The following is a 21,312-nucleotide window of genomic DNA, read 5'->3' as shown; positions in this document are numbered from 1 at the left end:
ATCAAGATTATCTAATATTGGAAAATTGAGATATAAAATCTGTAATAAGATTTTATGAAGACTAAAATTACAATTTGTGAAACTGTATACAACTAAAACGAATTTAGAGAAAAAAAAAAGATAAATATTTATTCCAACAAATCTTGGTTATGGTTAGATTTTACCTTTCACTAAACTTAATTTTATGTGATTATTTTTAAGTAGTTATTATAAAAAAAAGTGTGTTATATCTACACCTCTACAAGGAAATGTAACTAATTTTAATTAATACTTTTCTTACACCAAAGAGGAGGATGACAAAAGTGGTTATGAATTGTTAAACTAATTTTACAATGCTGTCTTAAATATTAGAAATGCCACTTTTAAATTGGAATTTAATCAAAATGCTGTCTAAGGACATTTTTTTTATATTATGATCCAATCATAAACAATCCTTTTATGTAATTATTCAAACACAAATTATCTGTCATGTGTAATAAATTTGTTGCTGTCATAAACAGTTTTACCCATCCATTACCATAAATTGTATTAAACTCTTGCTGTAAAGTTTATATCTAGGATAATGATAACAATGACAAGCCTCAAAATTAACCTAATGATCTCATCTGCTGAAAAGTCCATCTTTCACACCTAGCCTTTCAGATTACATCATCACTAACCATTTAGTAGCCTCATGCTTCCATTACACTCAAATTTTCAAGAACAATGACAGTGGAAGTTTACAAGGGAAACACAATTGCAAGAGTTTCCAATAGAACAAACACAGCACAAGGGATGGCAAAACCAGGATCCCTACCAAATCAACAAAGGAAATGTGGAATGATTAAAACATAATTTATTGTCCAACCACACTTGCATTCACTGCACTTCAGGGGAAAAAATAGGCTCCCTCAGTATACTGATCAAAATGCTGAGGACTGCTCATGAAGCTTGCTAGTCTATGATTATCTGCAGACTCTTTATACTTGTTCCACCAACTCATGTAACTGCTTCCCTTCAAGAAAATCTCTGGTGAAACTTCATACTTTTTGAGTGATTCATAAACGTAATTTTCAAATTCAACCAACTTCCCTTTTCCCTCTTCATTCCCTGTCGAATTTTCCAGCTGTCCACACAGAAGGAGAGCCTCTTCAAGCTTTGCCCAAAAGCAAGAATCAAAGGTTAAAATCGATTCCACATTCCTTCTTGTTTTGCCATTTGAATCACCCTTTTCTTTCTTATCTTCTTCCAGCCACTTCTCCAACACTATATAATGTCTTGACCTTCCTTTAGCCTCATAGTCTTTACGAAGATCTTTTGCATAGTATTCAGCAATGTATAAGGGCTCAACCATTCTCCTGTAGTTAGTTCCAGCAAAAAGCCAGCGAGTACGAAAGGCTGCAGCTTCTGTCTGAGGTTTCATCTCTGCCTCTTCAACCATGTCACTCCAGTAGTTTCTGAGCCTTTTCTGCGACGGAATAACATCTTGGTCATCTGTTGAGGTGTCCTTTTTGAAGCAGTCATAGTACCCAATACCTTGACTTTTACAAAGCTTCTTGTACAATTCAAAATTTGCCATGTCTATCTTCATCATATTCAATTTCTTGGATGGATCAAATTTCACCTTCTTCTGGGACATGAATTTCTTCTCCAGTGCTTCCAACTTTGTCGCCAAAGCGTTTATATCAATGTTTTGGTGTTGTAGCTGCTGTAAAATCAAATTTAGATGATATGATGAAGATATATACTCATTAAATTCTAGTCTAGTTACACACAAGACTGATCAGATTTAGAGAGCATACATATGCAGAATCATAGATATTGTTCTGTAATCAAATTTGGAATTTCATGTTGGTAACATGTGTGATGAAGTATTTCATTAAATGTCATCACATATTATCAAGTTGAAACTCTTGAATCGATGAGAAAACGACACTTATAGTATTACTTATAAGTTTTGTTCTTACTTTAAATGCTTAGAACTTAAAACATATTCAGCTACCTGAATATCAGATGACAATCCTAGTGCTGCAGACAACTGAAAACGGATACTTGAATTCAGTGAAGTAGAATGTGTCAAGTTCAGCCCCCGTGGGATCAAGTTCTTGCAAATCGATTTACGATATAGATTTTCAACAAGTTTTCCATAATCTGCGACCTCAAAACCTTGACTTTGACCACTGATTGAGCTCACAAGAAGTTCCAAAACAGACTCGGGGTTCTCAAAACAAGTGGCACCTGTATCAGAACAAAAGAGAAATGTCCCAAAAGGCATGTAATCAACTGGTTGGGAACTCAACTTCTTTGGAAGTGAGTCTTTGTAAGAGACAACATGTAGAAAGCAAGAATTCCATATAGAACTTCGTGATATGGCTTCCTGCAACTTTTTGTCACCAATAAGGGGAGAACCAAAGGTGATGCAGAGAGGACGTTTCTTTCCTGTGCCAATGCTTTCTAAAAGCAACACAGTAAAGAGAGAAGCTATTGCTCCTCCAACACCATGTCCAGTAACAATCAGTCGATGGGAGCTATTAATCTGCATTAATATAACAGTTTTACAAGGGCTCACATAGGAAGAACAATAAATTCCAGGAAATTAAAGAAACGAAGTGTGTTTGACTTCAACTTTCAAAATTTACTTGGTTTTCAAAAAAAGTAAATTTTTCAAATAGAAACCACAGAATAATGAAAGGGGAAGGAGGAGATGTACCTTGGACTTCAACTGATCAAGCTTCTCAAAATTGTCAATGAATAGCGAAACAGCAGACCAGTTAACAGAGAACTCTAGAATTTTCTTCGTACATAGAAACTCAAAGCGGTGGAAATTATTGTTCTCCTTGAGATAGGTAGAAGAAACCAAATTCTGTTGAAGATCAAAATCATTCTTGACGTCAAACACCACAACCGTCAAATCCGACTCCTCACAAACTTTCCAGACCAATCCCTTCCCCACGTGGTGAACCACATCTTCATCACGTGACGAGATAACACCCCATGTTTTTAGAAGAAGACGAGAGCTTGTGACAAAGGGTGCTTGCACAATTCCACTGCTAAATCTGCAATCACAAGAAGTTCACAACATAAAGTTAATCAGACACAAAGAAACAAACAAACAAACATGTTGGTTACATAGGATCAATTCAAGTGTTCCAAGTTTATGACTTTTGAAACACAAAAACAAAACCCAATAAACAAATTGAGTGTAGGAAGAGTTAAGGTGTGACATACGATTGAGTAAGGCTCATGGTGGTTGTGTGAGTGAGAAATTTGAAAGGAAGTATGAGAGGTGTAAAGAATAGGAGAATTGTTTTGTTATAAAATAGCAAAAGGAAGGAAGAAACTTGTAATGCAGTGAATTCTTGAGAATTTTATGGTTTTAATAGATCAATGATATGAAGATGAAGTCAGTAGTATGAGGTAAATCAAGTCAACTCTCGGCATTTGCATTTTTTTTCTCATAAATTGACGAAACTTACTACGTAAAGACATAGAAAGTGAAAGGAAAATTTGGGTGTAAAGACATAGAAAGTGGAAGGAAAGTTTGAGTGTTATATATATATATATATATATATATATATNATATATATATATATATATATATATATATATATATATATATATATAAAGTATTTTAATTTGTTGGATGGTTATGGTTTATGTTTTCGCAATTGCTATTAAAACATTTTAGTTTATGTTTAATTGACTTATTCTAATATTATCTTTCTATGAAATTTTGGATTTCTTTACATGTGAAATCTAATTTTGATTCATAAGATTCATTTAATTAAAGATAATGATCTGCCAAACACATAGATACTACTAAACACATGTGAAATCTATATATGTTCTGAAGATATACATATACACGGATTTGCCAAACACAAAGATACTACTAAACTGAAAAAATATAGGAGACGGATACAACAATATATGTACTAATATATTTCATAATGTAAGAAAAAAGTAAGAAACATTTAAAATAAATTAAATATAAAAAAATTAATCTTAATTTATTTAAATTAGATATATTTATCTTAATCTTTTATAATAAAAATAATCTAAACATAAAAAATTAATTAAACATAAAAATAAAATCGTGTCAAATAAATTAATGTAATAGAAATTAAATTATTTAAATATAAAAAACAAAACATGTCGCGAATTAAAATTAATTATAGTATAATATATTATATACTTTAAAAATAATATTAAATTATTAATTATTTGATATTATGTTATATTTGTAATTTTAATATGATTATTGTAAAAAATGATTTAAAATTTATTTTCTTTTCTTAAGTAAAAGTTTAAATGATATTTTATTATTTTAACAACTAATAAAACTTTAATTTATCGTTTTAGAAAGAGAGATCCAAAGTATAAAATTTGTAATTTTGTGTAAAATAAATGAAAATATAAAAGTGCCCTATAAATCATATATAGATTTAAATTTATTAAATTAAAAAAATTGGAATTAAATCTCATGTTCAAATAAAAAAATTTAAACTTCAGAAAAAACAGAATTTAATAAAATATTGAATCATTAATATAATTAAATTATTAAATTATTAAATAAAAAACCTTTTGAAAGTAGTTTTCTTTTTTTACTCTCTCTTTCCTTCTTCTTTATTCTTCCTAGAAGGCAACTCTGTTTTTTCTTTTTCTCTTTGCAAAGCTGCAAAATGTAACAGCTCCGGTCCACGGCGTACCGACAACATGCCTAGAGAAGTGGTTGTATCTTTTCCGCCGTGTCTGACAACTGAATAGTGGAGAAAGAATGAAAGAAGTAGTATTGAAACACAATATCCAAGCAAAATCTGAAACAACAATTATCTATTTACGTTAGTGATTAGTGAAGTGATTAGTAATAATGTAACTCCAAAGTAGGTTAGGGCGTTACAATGCTTCCATTACACTTAAATTTTCGAGAACAACGAGAGTGAAAGCTTACAAGGGAAAGACAATTGCAAGAGTTTCCCATAAGACATCACAAGGGATGGTAAAACTAAGATTCCTACCAAAATCAACAAAGGAAATGTAGAACGATCAAATCATAATTTATTGTACAATCAACCACACATTGCATTCACTGTACTTCAGGTGAAAGAATAATCTCCCTCAGTATACTGATCAAAATGCTGAGGATTTCTCATGAAGTTTGCTAGTCTATGATTATCTGCAAACCCTTTATACTTATTCCACCAAGTCATGTAACTGCTTCCCTTCAAGAAAATCTCTGGTGACACTTCATACTTTTTGAGTGATTCATAAACATAGTTCTCAAATTCAAGCAACTTCCCTTTTGCCTCTACATTCTCTTTCAAATTATCCAACTCTCCACACAAAAGGAGAGCCTCTTCAAGCTTTGCCCAAAAGCAAGAATCAATGGTTAAAATCAATTCCACATTCTTTTTAGTTTTGCCCTCTGAATCACTTTTTTCTTTCTTATCTTCTTCCAGCCACTTCTCCAACACTACATAATGTCTAGACCTTCCTTTAGCCTCATAGTCCTTACGAAGACCATTTGCATAGTATTCAGCAATGTCTAGAGGCTCAACCATTCTCCTGTAGTTAGTTCCAGAAAAAAGCCAGCGAGTACGAAAAGCAGCTGCTTCTGTCTGAGGTTTCATCTCTGCCTCTTCAACCATGTCACTCCAGTAGTTTCTGAGGTTTTTCTGCCACTGAACAGCATCTTGGTCAATTGTTGAGACGCCCCTTTTGAAGCAGTCATAGTACCCACTACCTTGACTTTTACAATGCTTCTTGTACCATTCAAGTTTTGCCATGTCTATCTTCATCACATTCAATTTCTTGGATGGATCAAATTTCATCTTCTGGAACATGAATTTATTCTCCAGTCTTTCCAACTTTGTTACCAAAGCATTTATATCAATGTTCTGGTGTTGTAGCTGCTGTAAAATCAAATTTAGATAAGATATTACGAAAAATTTACTCGCCAAATTCTGGTTTAGTTACACACAAGACTAACAAGATTTAGTGAGCTTACATATGCAGAATCATAGACATTGTTCTCTAATCATCTCAAGTCCATAATGAAATATTTCATTAAATGTCACCATCATATATTATCATGTTGAAAGTCTTAATTTGATAAGAAAACGGCTCTTGTTGTATTGCTTATAAGTTTTGTTCTTCTTTTAAATGTAAGCGGATTACAACTTAAAAGATATTTAGCTACCTGCATATTTGATGTCAATCCTAGTGCTGCACATAACTGCAAACGGATACTTGCATTTAGTGAAGTAGAATGTGTCAAGTTCATCCCCTGTAGGCTAAAGTCCTTGCAAATTGCTTTACAATTGAGATTTTTCACAAGTTTTCCATAATCTGCGACCTCAAAACCTTGACTTTGATCATTGATTGAGCTCACAAGAAGCTCCAAAACAGACTCGGGGTTCCCAAAACAAGTAGCACCTGTATCAGAACAAAAGAGAAATGTCCCAAAAGGCATGTAATCAACTGGTTGGGAATTCAACTTCTTTGGAAGTGAGTCTTTGTAAGAGACAACATGTAGAAAGCAAGAACTCCATATAGAACTTCGTGATATGGCTTCCTGCAACTTTTTGTCACCAATAAGGGGAGAACCAAAGGTGATGCAGAGAGGACGTTTCTTTCCTGAGCCAATGCTTTCTAAAAGCAACACAGTAAAAAGAGAAGCTATTGCTCCTCCAACACCATGTCCAGTAATAATCAATGGATGGGAGCTACTAATCTGCATCAGTATTACCATTGTTACAAGGACGAAGAACAGTAAATTCTAAGGAAATTAAAGAAACAAAGTGTGTTTGATTTCAACTTTCAAAAATTATTTTTAGTTTTCAAAAAAAGTAATGAGAACAGAAATTCACACAAAAGTCCATGCCTCACTACGTACAGCACCACTCCTAATGACTCGCTCTTGAGCTTGGACAACAGATCAGAAGAATAGGATACAGTTCACCTTCAGTTTTGTGGTTTTTAAAACACTTGCCCCAGAAACAAAATTTCAAAACTTCATACATTTTGGATGAAAATTTGTTCATTGGGAAACCAGTTTTTAAAACCAAAAAGCTAGAAGAAAAACCCCTTAAACTCCAGACACCACTTGAACTATCTTACAATCATGAATTGTCAAATTTTGTAATAATTACTTCAAAAGTTCACTGTGTTAGTACATGATTAAGTAAAACTAAACTCATCTCTATTTATAGTGATCCTACAGAATTGTATCAGGTGAAGGAGTTTACCCATGATCTCTACCAAAATGCCTCTCTAGACTTGTAGCACAATTTTTTTTTTTCACGCAGGCCACACAAGAAACCTAATATCTTAATCAATCTATTGCGTTTCAGATTGCAGGTTTTCAAACAGAAACCACAAATATAATGAAAAGGGAAGGAGAAGATGTACCTTGGACTTCAACTCATCCAGCTTCTCAAGATTGTCAATAAATAGCGAAACTACAGACCCATTAAAAGATAACTCGGGAATTTTCTTGGTACATAGAAACTCAAAGCGGCGGAAGTTATTCTTCTCCTTGAGAACGGAAGAAGAAACCAATTTCTGCTGAGGATCAAAATCATTCTTGACCTCAAACACCACAATCGTCAATTCCGATTCCTTCCAAACTTTCCAGAACAATCCCCTCCCCTCGTGGGGAACCACATCTTCATCACGTGACGCGATAACACCCCATGTTTTTAGGAGAAGAGGAGAGCTTGTGACAAAGGGTGCTTGCATAATTCCACTGTTAAATCTGCAATCACAAGAAGTTCACAACATAAAGTTAATCAGACACAAACAAAGAAACAAACATGTTGGTTACATAGGATCAATTCAAGTGTTTCAAGTTTATGACTTTTGAAACACAAAAACAAAACCCAACAAACAAATTGAGTGTAGGAAGAGTTAAGCTGTGACATACAATTGAGTACGGTTCATGGTGGTTGTGTGGGTGAGAAAGTTGAAAGGAGGTATAGAGGTGTAAAGAAGAGAAGAATTGAGTTAAAGATGAATGAAAATTGTAAAATTTAAAAGTAAGTGAATAATGGAAACTGTGTGGAAGATCCATTGGCAAGCAAAGAACTAGAATTTAGCAGGTCAACGAAGCGCGTCGACATTACCTTATACAACAAAGTCTGAGAAAGATGTTCTCGGATATGTCGTGTGTTCACATTCGATTTTAACTTTTTCTTAACAAATTTGATATTGAAATGAATTCCCATTTTTTTTTTATAGTGAAGTTGAGTTCAATAGTTGAATACTTATTACTATCAGTTTAGATAGTTTGAAAATACAATTGAACACAATATAAAGAGAAAGGATAAATTATATGTTTTTATAGAGACTGTAATTATGCAATGCTTTAAGATTTGGTAATGATTACTTTTAATACAGTCTTTGAAATATAAATTTTTATCAGTTTCATTTCTTATGTAATGAATCTCTCTTCAATTAGATATTTTTTTTTTATTCCGACGAGTTGTTTAAATCACTTGTTTTACTGTTTAAAACATTACCTAAACAAATCTAAGAAGAAAAAAACAAAATAATAGGATAAAAAAAATGTAATATTAATATATATATATATATATATATATATATATATATATTAGGAATAGAAACTAAAATGAGAAATTTGATAAGAATAAAAAACATATTTAATTCTAAATTTTAATTAATAATGTGTCTGTGTGTAATAAAAAAAATGAAAAGTAATATAAAACTAGAGTCTAGCATAGCAAAATTATCACTAAAATAAATGGAAAGAATTTTAACTAGTTGCAAAATGCAGTTTTTCATATATAATGTGATAATCAATTTTGATAGCTTAGTGTATTCATGAAAAAAATCGGATTGCCAGACTTTGATATATTGTCAAAAAAATAAAAGAGCAATATAATTGTAATTAACGTGAAAATCACAAAGTAGATGACTCATTTTAGTTTAAATGTTGCGTTAATTAAAGTTCAATATTCATCTTTTGAAGAATAGTGAGACATTACTATTTTTTTCTTGGATTTTCATAAAATTAAAGAGAATATAAAATAAATAGTGTAATAGACCTTCTAATGTCAATGTAGTTAGTCCAGTCATATTCGTTAAAACTCTTCAATAGTATTAGTTAAATTAAAAAAAAAAACAAATTAGAACATTTTAGGTGCAGAAGTCGATTTAAACACAAATTGATTTAAAATGTTGAACAACAAAGGTTATATTTGAGTTTTGAGTATTACTCTCCTTTCTTCTAAGAAAGAAAATTCAAAAGTTGAGAATTTCATTTGATGTTTAGTTTAATCTAACAAAATGGAGGCTAAAAAATAAGATAAAAAAAGAAAAAATAATAGTCCCTTAGAACACCAACATATTAAGAGAAGGAAACAAGGAAAACTATTCATGTTTGAATAAAGATATTTTGACACACATTTTTTAAAAAACATTCATTTGACATGGTGGTTTCCACTTCTTTTTAACATTTATTGAAGATAAAAGAGTAATTTTGGAAGAAAAAGGTGAAAAGTAGTGTGTCATTTGAATGTTTTTGCCACGTAGGCGTGTCAATGTACCATTGCCCTTCATGTTTTTCACAGGAGCATTCCTCCCTACACCTCATGTTCTCGTCCTGCATCTCCTCATTGACAGTTTTGTCCTTCTTTTTCATTCTCTTTTCGCATTTCATTTCTGAAATTCTATACCCCTTTCTTTCTCTCTTTATTGGCACTTCTTCCCCTTCACCCATTTTTTCTTCATTCCTTTTTTTTTCCCGTAGTCCATAACTAAAAAGCCTATACCCCTTTGTTTGTGTTGTCCTTAGATGCTCCTCCATTCCTCCCTTTCTCACTAATATCTTGTCTCGCTGACTCCTTTGTCTCACTCATATGCTTGGCTTTTTTCTGTTAAAAATCCTTGTTTTGTTTCTGTTAAAAAAATCTAAGTATGCTTGGTCTATTCCGCTAGGTTTATGCACGGTGGAAGCGAGGGGACGAAGTTGTAGGGCGTAACCGCAATGGGAACTGCGGTTAAGCACCGTCGCAGTTGGAAGTGCGGATAGGGGGTGCCGCAGTTGGGTGATGAAAGTCGCACTTAGAAGTGCAGAGAGGGGTCTGCGTTTCTTATTAGCCGCAGTTGAATTTGCGTTTGCTCTTAGCCGCAGTTCGATTTGCGTTCGCTGTTAGCCACAGTTGGATTTGGCTTTAGGTTTTGTTCTTTGTTCTATTTTTTGCTTTATTATGCTATGTTAGTATATTGAATTTATTTTTGTTAATATGCAAAGACGTTGTTGTATGTTTTTGGTACATGTATTGGAACTGCGAAATATTAAGAGGCAATTGTTGCTGCTCAGAATCTTTGGTTGGAGAGAAAGGATGAATTAGAGGTTTTTTGTTTAACAAGAAATAACAATCCATTGATGAAGTTCAAATGTGACAAGGCATCCCGTAACACTGGCGGCATAAACAAAAACATTAAAATAATACTCACATTATATAATCTCATAATGCAATCACGAAACCATCAAGAAAGAAAAATAACACTGGCGAACAACAAAAATAATACTAACAACATATAATCTTAATCTTAGAATGCAATGCAATGTGCAAATAAAGGTGTAAAGGGGAGATTGAAATAATTTCTGGAGATTTTGAGAACGATCATAACATGTCAAATGTGCAGGCGCGGGGTTAAAAATGAATCTGCACAATGAAACCTCACTTGGAAGTGCGACACTTTCTGACTACCCTAAATGGGAGGTGCAGGGAAAACAGGCGAAACCATTTGACTTTAATAAACGAAAGGGCAAATGTGTAAAATAGGAGGTGTAGGGAGAAACCAGTGAGGTGCAGGGAGGATCCCTCTTTTCACATAAATGTGAATGTCAAATCAATATGATAGATTCGTTCGTTGTTGGATCAGGTTGAAAAGTTGAACCTACATTCTTTTTTCATCCTGATTGGTTGGCTCATTAATATGATATTTGTGCAGAGATATTTAATTCACACTACAACTATGTATTTAGTTTTTCTTTATCTTCTTTGCTCTCTATTTGGAAGTTTTGTTGTTTAGTTGAGTGTTAACATATTTTGTGTAGTTGATTAACACGACAAAAAAAAGTTATTTTGTAAAGATTATTTTGCAGAAGTTATAAAAAACCTCCACAAATTCACCAAATTTAGATTGATGGTGCCAACTTGTCTAAATAACCGTAATAGTGGAAGTTTTAAACTTTTTTCAAAAATTAACTTTTTCCCATTCTTTCTCTTATTTTTTACCTTTCTTACCTTTAAAAAAATTATATGGCTTTAATATTGGACAAAGAGGCGTTTAATTCGTGCCCGCCTCTGCAGACTGCAACTTCTTCGTTTTTCTCTCTTTGCCCAAATCTCCACATTCCAACTTTGCGTCACATTTTTGGACTTGCGTCAAATGGCGTTGTGCAAACGCGCTTTTCATTTCGACCATGTTCTCCCTTCTATGACGTTGTAAAGTAGCAGGCACCTTTCACAGGCCATGAACTCCAACCTAAAGCGCGCGTTCCTCGTCCACACACTTGCGCTGGTAAGGGGTTTAAAGGCCAAAGGAGTTTCGTCCAAACAAGCCGAAAGAAAATGGTTGAACATAAGAAGAGAAAGTGTTCTTGTTCGGAGGATGAGGAGAGGGATAGAAAGAAAATCCGGATTAATTCTCCAGATTCTCCGTCAATAGAAGAGTCTCTCCGACACACGGTCAGAAGAGTCATCTCCAGTTCTTCGGGCGGGGAGACCACCACTAGTGTGGCTTCTGATGCAATGAATATTGATGAAACAGTTGCGTCAATTTCAGAGGATTTATCAAGATTGATGGATTAAATCAAGAATTTGACGCTAAAGATTGCGGATGATTATGCAAAAGTTGAAACTAATGAAGACAGGGTGAAGGTTACTTGCGTTTGTGGGAAAATTCATCAGGTTTTGTTGTCTGATGGTAAATTGACTTACCAATCCTTGAAACAATGAAGAATCAAGTATTTTTTTTCAAAAATAAAATGTAAATTTTGTGCANAACTAGGTTGACAGTATGTTGATTGGGCTAGTTAGCTCGTTGCTCTTGGAATAATAAGTAGGGAATATAATAAACAATTACTGTTTTCAGATTTAGAGCTATTTTAGAGAGACTTGTTAGAGTTTCTATTCCCTTCAGTTACCACCTTGAAGCTCGTTGCTCTTGAAATAATAAGTACTTTGTCTTGGGAATAATAAACAGTTACTGTTTTCAGAAACTCGCATTCTAATATGGTATCAGAGTCATGATTAGAGCCTATCCTAGCAACCTCTAAGTGGGCATTTCTATTTCTATTTCCATCCATTGTTGGGCCGCTATTGGACCACCCAATTTCTACTATCACGCACGAGATGTATATACCTCGGCTTGAAGGGAGTGTGTTGGAAGTTCCACATCGACTAGAGATAAGGCCAAATTATGATATATAAGTGAGGTGCAAACCTCATCTTACAAGCCGGTTTTGTGAGGGCTTAAATCCACTTTCTATTTTGAGAGGGAAGAGGAAATGTAAATTTGGGAGACGAAATATTAGGTATAAATGTTTTAGAGGTAAGAAATGTAAAAAATAAGAGAAGGAAAAAGAAAGATATATTATAATTTGACAAGATTAATAACCTCTTAAAAAAAAGTTTAAAACTCTCATTATTACTGTCATTTAGACAACCTAGCATCATCATTCTANATGTAGTGAATTTGTGGGGCGGTTTTTGTAACTTTACAAAATAACATTTTTTTAGTATGTATTAAAATTTATAAACAAACAAATGANTTTCTTAATTTTTTTCTGAAATTCTTTGTTATTAAAAAAACTTGAATATATATTTCTTACAAATAATAGTATACTTTGGAACTAATTAATACAAATATTAGAGTCATTGAAAAAAAAATTAGGAAACTTCTATAAAGAATGGTGTCTTTAATAATTAAATTTATACAAGTTGTTACTAAGTTTTATAACACTTCACTTCTATTACTTAAATGGAATGATTTAGAACTCATGAAATTTTTTTGATTTAAAAAAAAAGTTAACAAAAAGTCATTTAATTTAAATGCATCCATAGTATAAATATCATGCGTCATTTATCAAAAATTAAATGACTTTTTGTTAACTTTTTTTTAAAATCACAAAAGTTTCATGAATTCTAAATCATTCTATTTAAGTGATAAAAGTGTGAAATTTTTGTACATTGTTGGAGGAGTAAGTGATGACAATAAGAAAGTGGGAAATTTTGAGAGGGAGAAAGGAGTGGGAAATTTTGAGAAGAGGGAATGAAAATTTTGGACATGTACATTGCAAGCACGTGGGGGACCATGGGAGTTGGTCTTGGTTACTGCATTGTCGCCGTTGTTGCTTCTTCGGACCGGTTCATGGTTATTGTTGAAGGGGATTCTGGATTTAGGTTTAGTGCCTTGAAGTTGAGACATTAGTTCGGTACCAGCTTCCTGTGGTTGTATATGGCGGCGATCGTAGCTGCCCAAAAGAGATAGATGGACCTCACAAAGGTGATCCTGCCCCCACAGATTTTATCCCAAATGTAGGATACCATGCTTTTATAGAAGCTTTTGGCGAAAAAGGCTATCTTGTTGGGATGCCTAATGAACTCAAGTTTGCTTTTTCATGGAGTCTAGTGATTGATTCTCACATTTCCTTTGATGAGGAACTGTTATGTTAACAATAGAGCATGAGGACAGGGAGTAACAACACTTGTTGAAAGTTAAACCCATGGAACGAGACTAAAGTAGGGGCTATGGGGCTGTCAAGTCTTTGTGTATCTACACTTACTTTTTCTCCTCTGTAACTGAATTCGTCCTTGTAGTACAGAAGCTGGCGAATGCTAAAAGAAAGAAGAGCTTGTGTGCTTTAAAAATATTAACTCTAAAATTTAAGGGTCCCGTTATTTTGACACCCCTTTTTTAACACACATTTGACAACGCCAGTTGTCAGCTTCTCATTGGCCCAATTTTATTTTTTTTATTCATAAAATTTGGCTACGAAAATGAAGAGGGTTTGAAATATTTTTCGTTTCAATTATACCCTTGCCCTTTTTCATTACGTTCTCTCTGTCACATTTCGTTCTCCCCTGCGTTTTCATTCTCCCCTCTACGTTTTCATTTTTTTTCTCCGTTCTCACAGTTTGTTCTCGTTGTCCTTATTCGAAATGGGAAGTTCAGGACAACAGCTTCATTGGAGCAAGGTAAATGCGTTTTTCAACCATTTTGTTGTCGGTTTGGGTATTGGGTTTTTTGTTTCGTGTCGCTTTCCGTTGATGTTGTTGTTTAGGTATTGGGTTTTTGGTTTAGGTATTGGGGTTCTTGTTGGTTCTTAGACCCCTTTTGGTTTTTTGGTTATTTTCTTTGGTGTTTACATTTGTGTTGTTTTCATTCTGCAGTTGACCGTTCATCATTCTTTATCAACAATGTATGTTTGCACTTTGAACGAACGCTTGACATAGGAGCAACAGTCGTAGAGGCATAGTTGGCGGAAGAGAAGGCCAGAAGAACAACTAAAAGGACAACTAAATATGATTGTGAACAAAGTGTTGCACGTCCAAAACCATTTCGTAATAGTAACAGTGACTTTGTTTCCCTGGTGGAATGTCCAATACCGAACAGGGTGGAATGTCGAAGAACGCACCGGGTGGAATGTCCAGCAACCAATCACATTTCAAGACGTATGACAGGATTAGATCAAGAAGGCGTTATAAGAGTCAAGCACTTAGGTCACCATACACCGGAAATGTAGGACCTAGAAAGAAAAATGAGTGATTATTGTATGGGATTTTGAATAGGACAAGAACTTGATGTTGCAATTAAACCTATTTCATTCAATATATAGAAGATGCATGTTTGGTTCCATCTATTTATGTAATTGATAATTGCAATTTCATTGTTTATGTTATTGAAGTGATTTATATTTTGATTTGCAAGTGATAATGTTTGTGAGACAAGAATGAAGTAATGTTTGTGATTTGATGAATTTAGCTGAATTTGTGAAGATGATGCTGCTAAATTGTGCATTGTAATCGTTTACGATGGCCTGTAAATGATTACGCGAGTCTAACTTAGTTTATGGACAACCTATTGAACTAAAGGAGCCACCAGTGAAAACTTAGGGGACCACAACTATAGTCCTGTTATCTCTGCTGTAAAAATGTGCCTTGTAATCTTTTACGAGGAGGCTATAAACGATTACGCGAGTCTAAAGTAGATTTTGGACAACCTGTTGAACTGAAGGAGCCATCAGTGATAACGTAGGGGACCACAGCTGAATAACAGTGTCTTTTGACCCAAGTCCAATCCTTTTAATTGTAATTTGATGTTCTTGAGTGAGGAGTGGCTTGAACTTAATGTTTTGGGTCCCCCGTGATGAAGGGGGGACCACCCATGTTAAGATTATTGAGTGAGTGAAGTTCTGCTATCTCTTCTGTAAGAATGTGCCTTGCAATCGTTTACAAGGGGGCTGTAAATGATTACGTGTGTCTAAAATGGTTTTTGGACATCCTGTTGAACTGAAGGAGCCACCAGTGATAACGTAGGGGACCACAGCTGAATAACAGTGTGTTTTGACCTAAGTCCAGTGCTTTTAATTGTAATTTGATGTTCTTGAGTGAAGAGTGCCTTGAACTTAATGTTTTGGGTCCCCCATAATGGAGGAGGGGACCACCCATGGTGAGATTATTAAGTGAAGTGAAGTTCTGCTAGCTCTGGTCTAAAAATGTGCCTTGTAATCGTTTACAGGGGGGCTGTAAACGATTACGCGTGTCTAAAATGGTTTTTGGACATCCTCTTGAATGAAGGAGCCACCAGTGAAAACATAGGGGACCACAACTGAATAGCAGTGTGTTTGGACCCAAGTCCAATGGTTTTAATTATAATTTGATTTTCTTGAGTGAGGAGTGCCTTGAACTTAATGTTTTGGGTCCCCTATGATGGAGGAGGGGACCACCCATGGTGAGATTATTGAGTCAAGTGAAGTTCTGCTAGCTTTGGTGTAAAAATGTGCCTTGTAATCGTTTACAAGGGGGTTGTAAACGATTACGCGTGTCTAAAATGGTTTTTGGACATCCTGTTGAACTGAAAGAGCCACCAGTGAAAACGTAGGGAACTATAGCTAAATAACAGTGTTTTTTTACTGTTATTGAGTTCCTTAAAATGTAATTGGTTGTTTATATGTTATTATCAAGTGTTTAGTTGTCCATTAAATACACCATTATCTTACTACTTAACATTTTGTCAAATATATTACGTGAAACATTCAATCCACATTCAACGAAATGGTGTGGAAGCCATTCATTTGAACAATGGTTGATGAATCCAGAGAGATTCGAACTCGCCACTACAAAAAATTACAAAAACATTGTTGTTACTTACAAAAAAAAAAACAACTATATATAATACCAAAACTTGAACTTACCTTTGGATTTTCGGACGTCATTGCAACTGCACTAATTTCATACAAAAAAATCAATCGTGGAGAAGAGGGTTAGGGTTCACAAAACATAAAAACAAAAAATGCTCCAAACTAAAGTAGGGTTCCACATCTTTTACTTGCCAAGACAACCGAGAAGGAGGTCAATGAAGACAAACGCCAAAACGACGCCAAAATGCCAAAAGAGATGAGATGAAGCGACAGAAAACGCGAACTCAACAATGGCGATTCGAGATGAGGCGTTTGGGAGCAATCTTCGTTTCGGAGAGATAAGGCGATTCCTATTCCAAACTTTGGGAGAGACGACAGAGGAGAGAGAAGACGGAAAAGTGGAGAAGAGTGACGACGCGAAAATGAAAATGAAACCGCTAAAATCAAATTTCATATATTGGGTTTTCCAAAATTACCCTCATCAACATTTTAAAATGTGTTTTTTCTTCAGCCAGAAGAGTTAACAGACACACGTCACGTGGCAGGTGTCTAATTTGTGTCAAAAAAGGATGTTAAACAAATATTTTAGAAAAATTAAATTAAATGGTGTAGGGAGCACCATCCTTTTGTTTTTTTTTTAATAAACAATTTTTATTCTGTATAAATAAGTATAAATTAAATATTAAATCAAATACAAATAAATAAATCTAAAAAAATAAATAATTAATAAGTCAAAAATCCAAATTCAAAAAAATAATAGAAAATTCGTTTGGCGAAAGTCAAACGGTTTTGCCATATCCGTTTTGGTCTTTCCAATTTTCCTCACATACAACTGCACATATAACATATCAGCAACAAATAAAATGAAAGCAACGATGCAACAGCATAATGTAAGCAATGAAATAATGGAGGAAGAAAATGAAAATGAGAAGAGGAAATAAGAAGAAAGATAAGAGTAAGAAGAAGAAAGTCAAAAAGGAGGTTCTATATGCGGGTGTAAGATATGGTGCGGCAGCAATGAAAAGAAGGTAGAGAATAGGATTAGAGTTTTATATTAAATAAGATAAAAATAAAAAGAAAAAAGGTTATTTAAGGTCAACTTTGGAATAAAAAAATGTTGGAGAGGTGCAGATCGAAACCTATGGTGGTGGAGGGAGCAACACCTCCATTTTATTAGAAAACATCAGTAAGCCCAAAATCTAAAATGTCATATCTTTTTGCACCCCATAGCTTTCGTGTGCACTTATATGGAAGTGATTAAAAGACTAAAATTTCAAATTACAGAATTTAAAAGTCAAAAACAACCTTGAAATGGGATAGTTCAAAATATATTTTTTTATGTGAAAATCAACTCATATTTTAGAATTAAAAAAAAATAAAGATAAAGGGAAAATTTTCGTACTTTTATGTCCATAAGAAAAATACGCGGGTTCAAGAAGAAAAGGTCCATCTAAAACCGCTGTGTTTCTTCTCTCTATTTTTCGTACTGTTATGAAAAATATTTTACAACTTCACGAAAAAAAATTATTTTAAAAAATCCTCAATAATTGTATAGCATTTTGAAAAACAGACAAATTAAAATTTTAAATCAATTGTTTATTTTAAAAACTTTCTAAAAATTGTTATATTGAGTTTCTAATATACTTAAACTTTAATATCTTGTCTGTAAACATTTTTATTTCACCGATTAAATAGCACATTTTAAAAGCAGCCATGACATGACTCTCTTCACTTTTGGGGAAAAATTGTACACTTATTTTCCTTTAAATAAACAACCGTTACTTCCAAGGTAACTTGCTTCTAATCTGTTTGTTCCAATGCCACAACCAAGAAAGTTACCATTTATAGCTCAAGCTACTGCAATTGAAATCTAGAGCTTTAGCCTAAGGCTTTTTATGATATGCTTTTTTCAAAGCAAATCAATCAAAGCATTCTGAGAATGGTAGATAGGAATGATTTATTATTGGTGACCCCATGGCTGAATCCATGCCAACAAAAGGACAAGTAAAGGATGTCTCACCCACCTCATAACATCTCAAAAAGATGTGCCCAAAAAGGAATCAAAATCTTGAAAAGGGTCATCTTCAAATTAATTATGCAGTTCTTAAATCTGCATTAAAGATATCATAGCAAGAGATTATTATTATAATTCTCAAATGGGTACATCAAAATACTTCCTCATATTAATCATATCATATTTCATGGACCACATTGATCCTATAGACAACACAAAATAGTGTTGAACCAATGATCAACACTTGTATAATTTATGATGATCATCACTCGGTTATTAAGTACACCAGCAACTTGATCAAACCACATACTCATGCATTCAAACTCGATAACTTGAAAGAAAAAGAAAAAAAAACTTAGGTGCTACTAAATAGGTAGAGGGTTCTATGGGCACTTGTATTTGTTGCCATGAGTCAACATATCAGTGTAGCATTTGCCACACTTTTCTCTGTTGCCATAAGTTCCAGGAGGAACACATCTGCAACGGTAACAGCAGGTCAGGCATGCCCTCAAGCACAGCTTCTTCCTTGAGTGCAATTGGCATCTACCATCACACAGTGGAAGGCAATCTGAAAAGAAAAAATGCAGAGAAAAAGCCTTCAGTAGTTACATCAGTGTATCTCAGTTAGCATTTAAAAAGAATGTCACATTAACAAACAAAGGTTCTCTCACATGCATCATGAGATGTGAGATTGACTCACATTCAGATCAGGTTTTTCATTGACCACAACCAAATTTGATAAGTACATCTGACTAATATATAATTACAAACATAAGGTGGATTGTGTATTTATCCTTAAACATAATCAACCAATTTTAATCCATGTCATGTTGAAAGTACACTGACCAAAATACATTGAAAAAAGTGACAAAAATCATATTTATTCAATTACAATAGACAGTTCTGAGAAACATACCCGTAATTGACTTCACTATTGGTGATGGAGGAGGAGGGTAAACCACTGGGGGTGCTGGTGTTGGTGGCTTCACTAGTGGGGGTGTTGGAGCTGGTGGCTTCACTTGTGGTGGTGTTGGAGCTGGTGGCTTCACTTGCGGTGGTGTCGGAGTTGGTGGCTTCACTTGTGGTGGTGGTGTTGGAGCTGGTGGCTTCACTGTTGGGGACTGAGGAGGGGGTACCTTAACAGGGGGTGTAGTTGGACTTGGTGTGGTCACTGGCCCTGGAGGGGAAGGAGTTGGTACCTGCAATGGTGATGCAGGTGAAGGTGCAGAAACTTTAGAACTTACATACTTCATCTATACCAAATGCCATGTTCAAGTTTCTCAAACATTAAAATTCATGTATACATGCTAACGTGTACACACTGATGCATCCACCTTAAAAGTTGACACAAAGATTAAGTGTGTAATTGAATACAAGTTTGGTACTTAAGTTTGACTCACAATTATGCTTGAAACAGTTTTCAAAAACAAATCAAGACTTGCTTTTACAAAACTAGTTTTCAGTTAAAGTTATGGTGTCTCAAAACTACAGTAACTCTCTAAACTGAGTTTATGGTGTCTCAGACTGAAAATCAAACATTGTTGAAGTGTTTTTGATTGCTGTTGAGACCAACTGAATCTGGATCTAACCCTTTATTTCTTTCTCAGTTTACACGGTAAAAGCTGGAATATCTTCTTTCAGAGTTTCAAGGAGTCTCCAACCACCCATGGAATGTATCTTTTCTTGGTTAGTTTAAAATATCTTCTGCAACTATGTCAAGGCAGAGATTTTCATTGTTAACAAAGAAGTGAAAGTCATGAGAAATTGAAAAATAATGTGCTGCATTTTTAACTATTTCTCCATCTTTCTCGTTGATCTTTACAAATTGTTTTCTTGCATAAAGCGTTCTGGTATTGTGCATTCTTGGTGGTATGTGTATAAAGAGCTCTACAAATCACATTTTGCTGTCAACTCAATCTTTTAAAAAGAAAAACAAAGTCAATAAATAGGTCAAAATCTGAACTTTACGATAAGGTAGCTGGATTGGACACTCGTAATGTAAGATAATAAACAAATCATACCAATAACGACAAAAAACCATTTCAAAAAGACAACTTTTCAAAAACAAGGATGTAGAGAAACCAAACAAAACTAAAAGGAAAATTTTGAGTGAGCGAGCATACCACTGTCTTGAGATCTTCTTCATGAGAAAAAACCTGCGCAAGAACATGAAGGTGAGTTGTTCATGTTGAAGCAAAAACAGTTTATGGAAGAAAAACACTTAAAAAGTGCACTTTCTATGAAAATGATGAGTGAATGAAAAAGAGCAAGAGTGTGTGTACCTTAGAGGTAACCACGAGAAAAATAGCTAGAAGAAGAATGGAATTGGAAGCCATTTCTGAGCAGAGACCAGAAATGTGGGAAGAAGAGTGTAGAGCTTGTTGGACAGTGTTAAGAAAAAATTGCTTCTTGTTGTATTATATAGAGGTCAAGAGAAAAAGTTAGGCACGGTAGCAGAAAAACACGTTTTAGGTCTGAGGAGAGTTGTACATAAAATTTTGTATTTTGTAATATATATTTGTTGGAAGATTCAATCGCTAATTGAATTTATAAGTCCTTTTTTATTTTTTTAAAGTTAGATTTAAAATTTATTTTGATATTAAATTTATAATGTATAATATTGTACAAGTGAACAAATTCATGTATTTATCACTTTAAGATTATAGATTGGATGCTATGTTATGTTATCTTGTATTGTGAGTGATGAAATTATATGAATTTTCTTCTGTCATGAATTTCTCAGTAGAAACGTTCTCCAAACAAAATACAGTGAAAGAAATCATATCTTACATAGCTGAGAAATATTGTTAAAAATTTTGGTTAGGTTATATGATTAATACATAGCTGTCACCAAGTTACACTGACTGAAACAGCTTCGACCCACGTGCCTCTAACATTGTGTCTGTGCAAGTAGCATTATCTT

The 21,312-nt window shown here is 33.9% G+C and overlaps 3 protein-coding genes across 6 annotated transcripts; all 3 read right to left on the bottom strand.

Moving 5' to 3' along the window:
• Positions 1-523: 523 nt before the first annotated feature.
• On the bottom strand, positions 524-3,471 carry LOC106771150 (senescence-associated carboxylesterase 101). 2 transcript variants are annotated; one of them, XM_014657083.2, is made up of 4 exons: positions 3,208-3,471; positions 2,690-3,035; positions 1,982-2,515; positions 524-1,684 (listed from the first exon to the last, which is right to left on the bottom strand). In XM_014657083.2, the coding sequence occupies exons 1-4, from the start codon at positions 3,222-3,224 to the stop codon at positions 869-871; spliced, it is 1,713 nt and encodes a 570-aa protein (XP_014512569.1). In that variant the 5' UTR covers positions 3,225-3,471; the 3' UTR covers positions 524-868. The 2 variants fall into 2 exon arrangements, with proteins under 2 accessions (XP_014512569.1, XP_014512561.1); XM_014657075.2 differs by having other exon boundaries at positions 524-1,687; positions 3,208-3,470.
• Positions 3,472-4,922: 1,451 nt separating this feature from the next.
• LOC106771167 (senescence-associated carboxylesterase 101) lies at positions 4,923-8,200 on the bottom strand. Of its 3 annotated transcripts, none has more exons than XM_022781686.1 (4): positions 8,103-8,200; positions 7,390-7,735; positions 6,179-6,712; positions 4,923-5,891 (listed from the first exon to the last, which is right to left on the bottom strand). In XM_022781686.1, the coding sequence occupies exons 2-4, from the start codon at positions 7,717-7,719 to the stop codon at positions 5,076-5,078; spliced, it is 1,680 nt and encodes a 559-aa protein (XP_022637407.1). In that variant the 5' UTR covers positions 7,720-7,735; positions 8,103-8,200; the 3' UTR covers positions 4,923-5,075. The 3 variants fall into 3 exon arrangements, with proteins under 3 accessions (XP_022637407.1, XP_022637405.1, XP_014512580.1); XM_022781684.1 differs by lacking the exon at positions 8,103-8,200 and adding an exon at positions 7,904-8,090 and having other exon boundaries at positions 4,923-5,888; XM_014657094.2 differs by lacking the exon at positions 8,103-8,200 and adding an exon at positions 7,904-8,089.
• A 10,258-nt stretch (positions 8,201-18,458) lies between these two features.
• Positions 18,459-20,801, bottom strand: LOC106764170 (gibberellin-regulated protein 14). The gene is made up of 5 exons (XM_014648416.2): positions 20,672-20,801; positions 20,513-20,545; positions 19,502-19,588; positions 19,306-19,438; positions 18,459-18,957 (listed from the first exon to the last, which is right to left on the bottom strand). The coding sequence occupies exons 1-5, from the start codon at positions 20,723-20,725 to the stop codon at positions 18,773-18,775; spliced, it is 492 nt and encodes a 163-aa protein (XP_014503902.1). The 5' UTR covers positions 20,726-20,801; the 3' UTR covers positions 18,459-18,772.
• Positions 20,802-21,312: the final 511 nt, after the last annotated feature.

Source organism: Vigna radiata, chromosome 1, assembly GCF_000741045.1.
Source record: "Vigna radiata var. radiata cultivar VC1973A chromosome 1, Vradiata_ver6, whole genome shotgun sequence".
NCBI classification, from domain to species: Eukaryota; Viridiplantae; Streptophyta; class Magnoliopsida; order Fabales; family Fabaceae; genus Vigna; species Vigna radiata.
The sequence above is the reverse complement of the archived record's forward strand: the minus strand, read 5'-3'. Positions and strand labels throughout refer to the sequence as shown.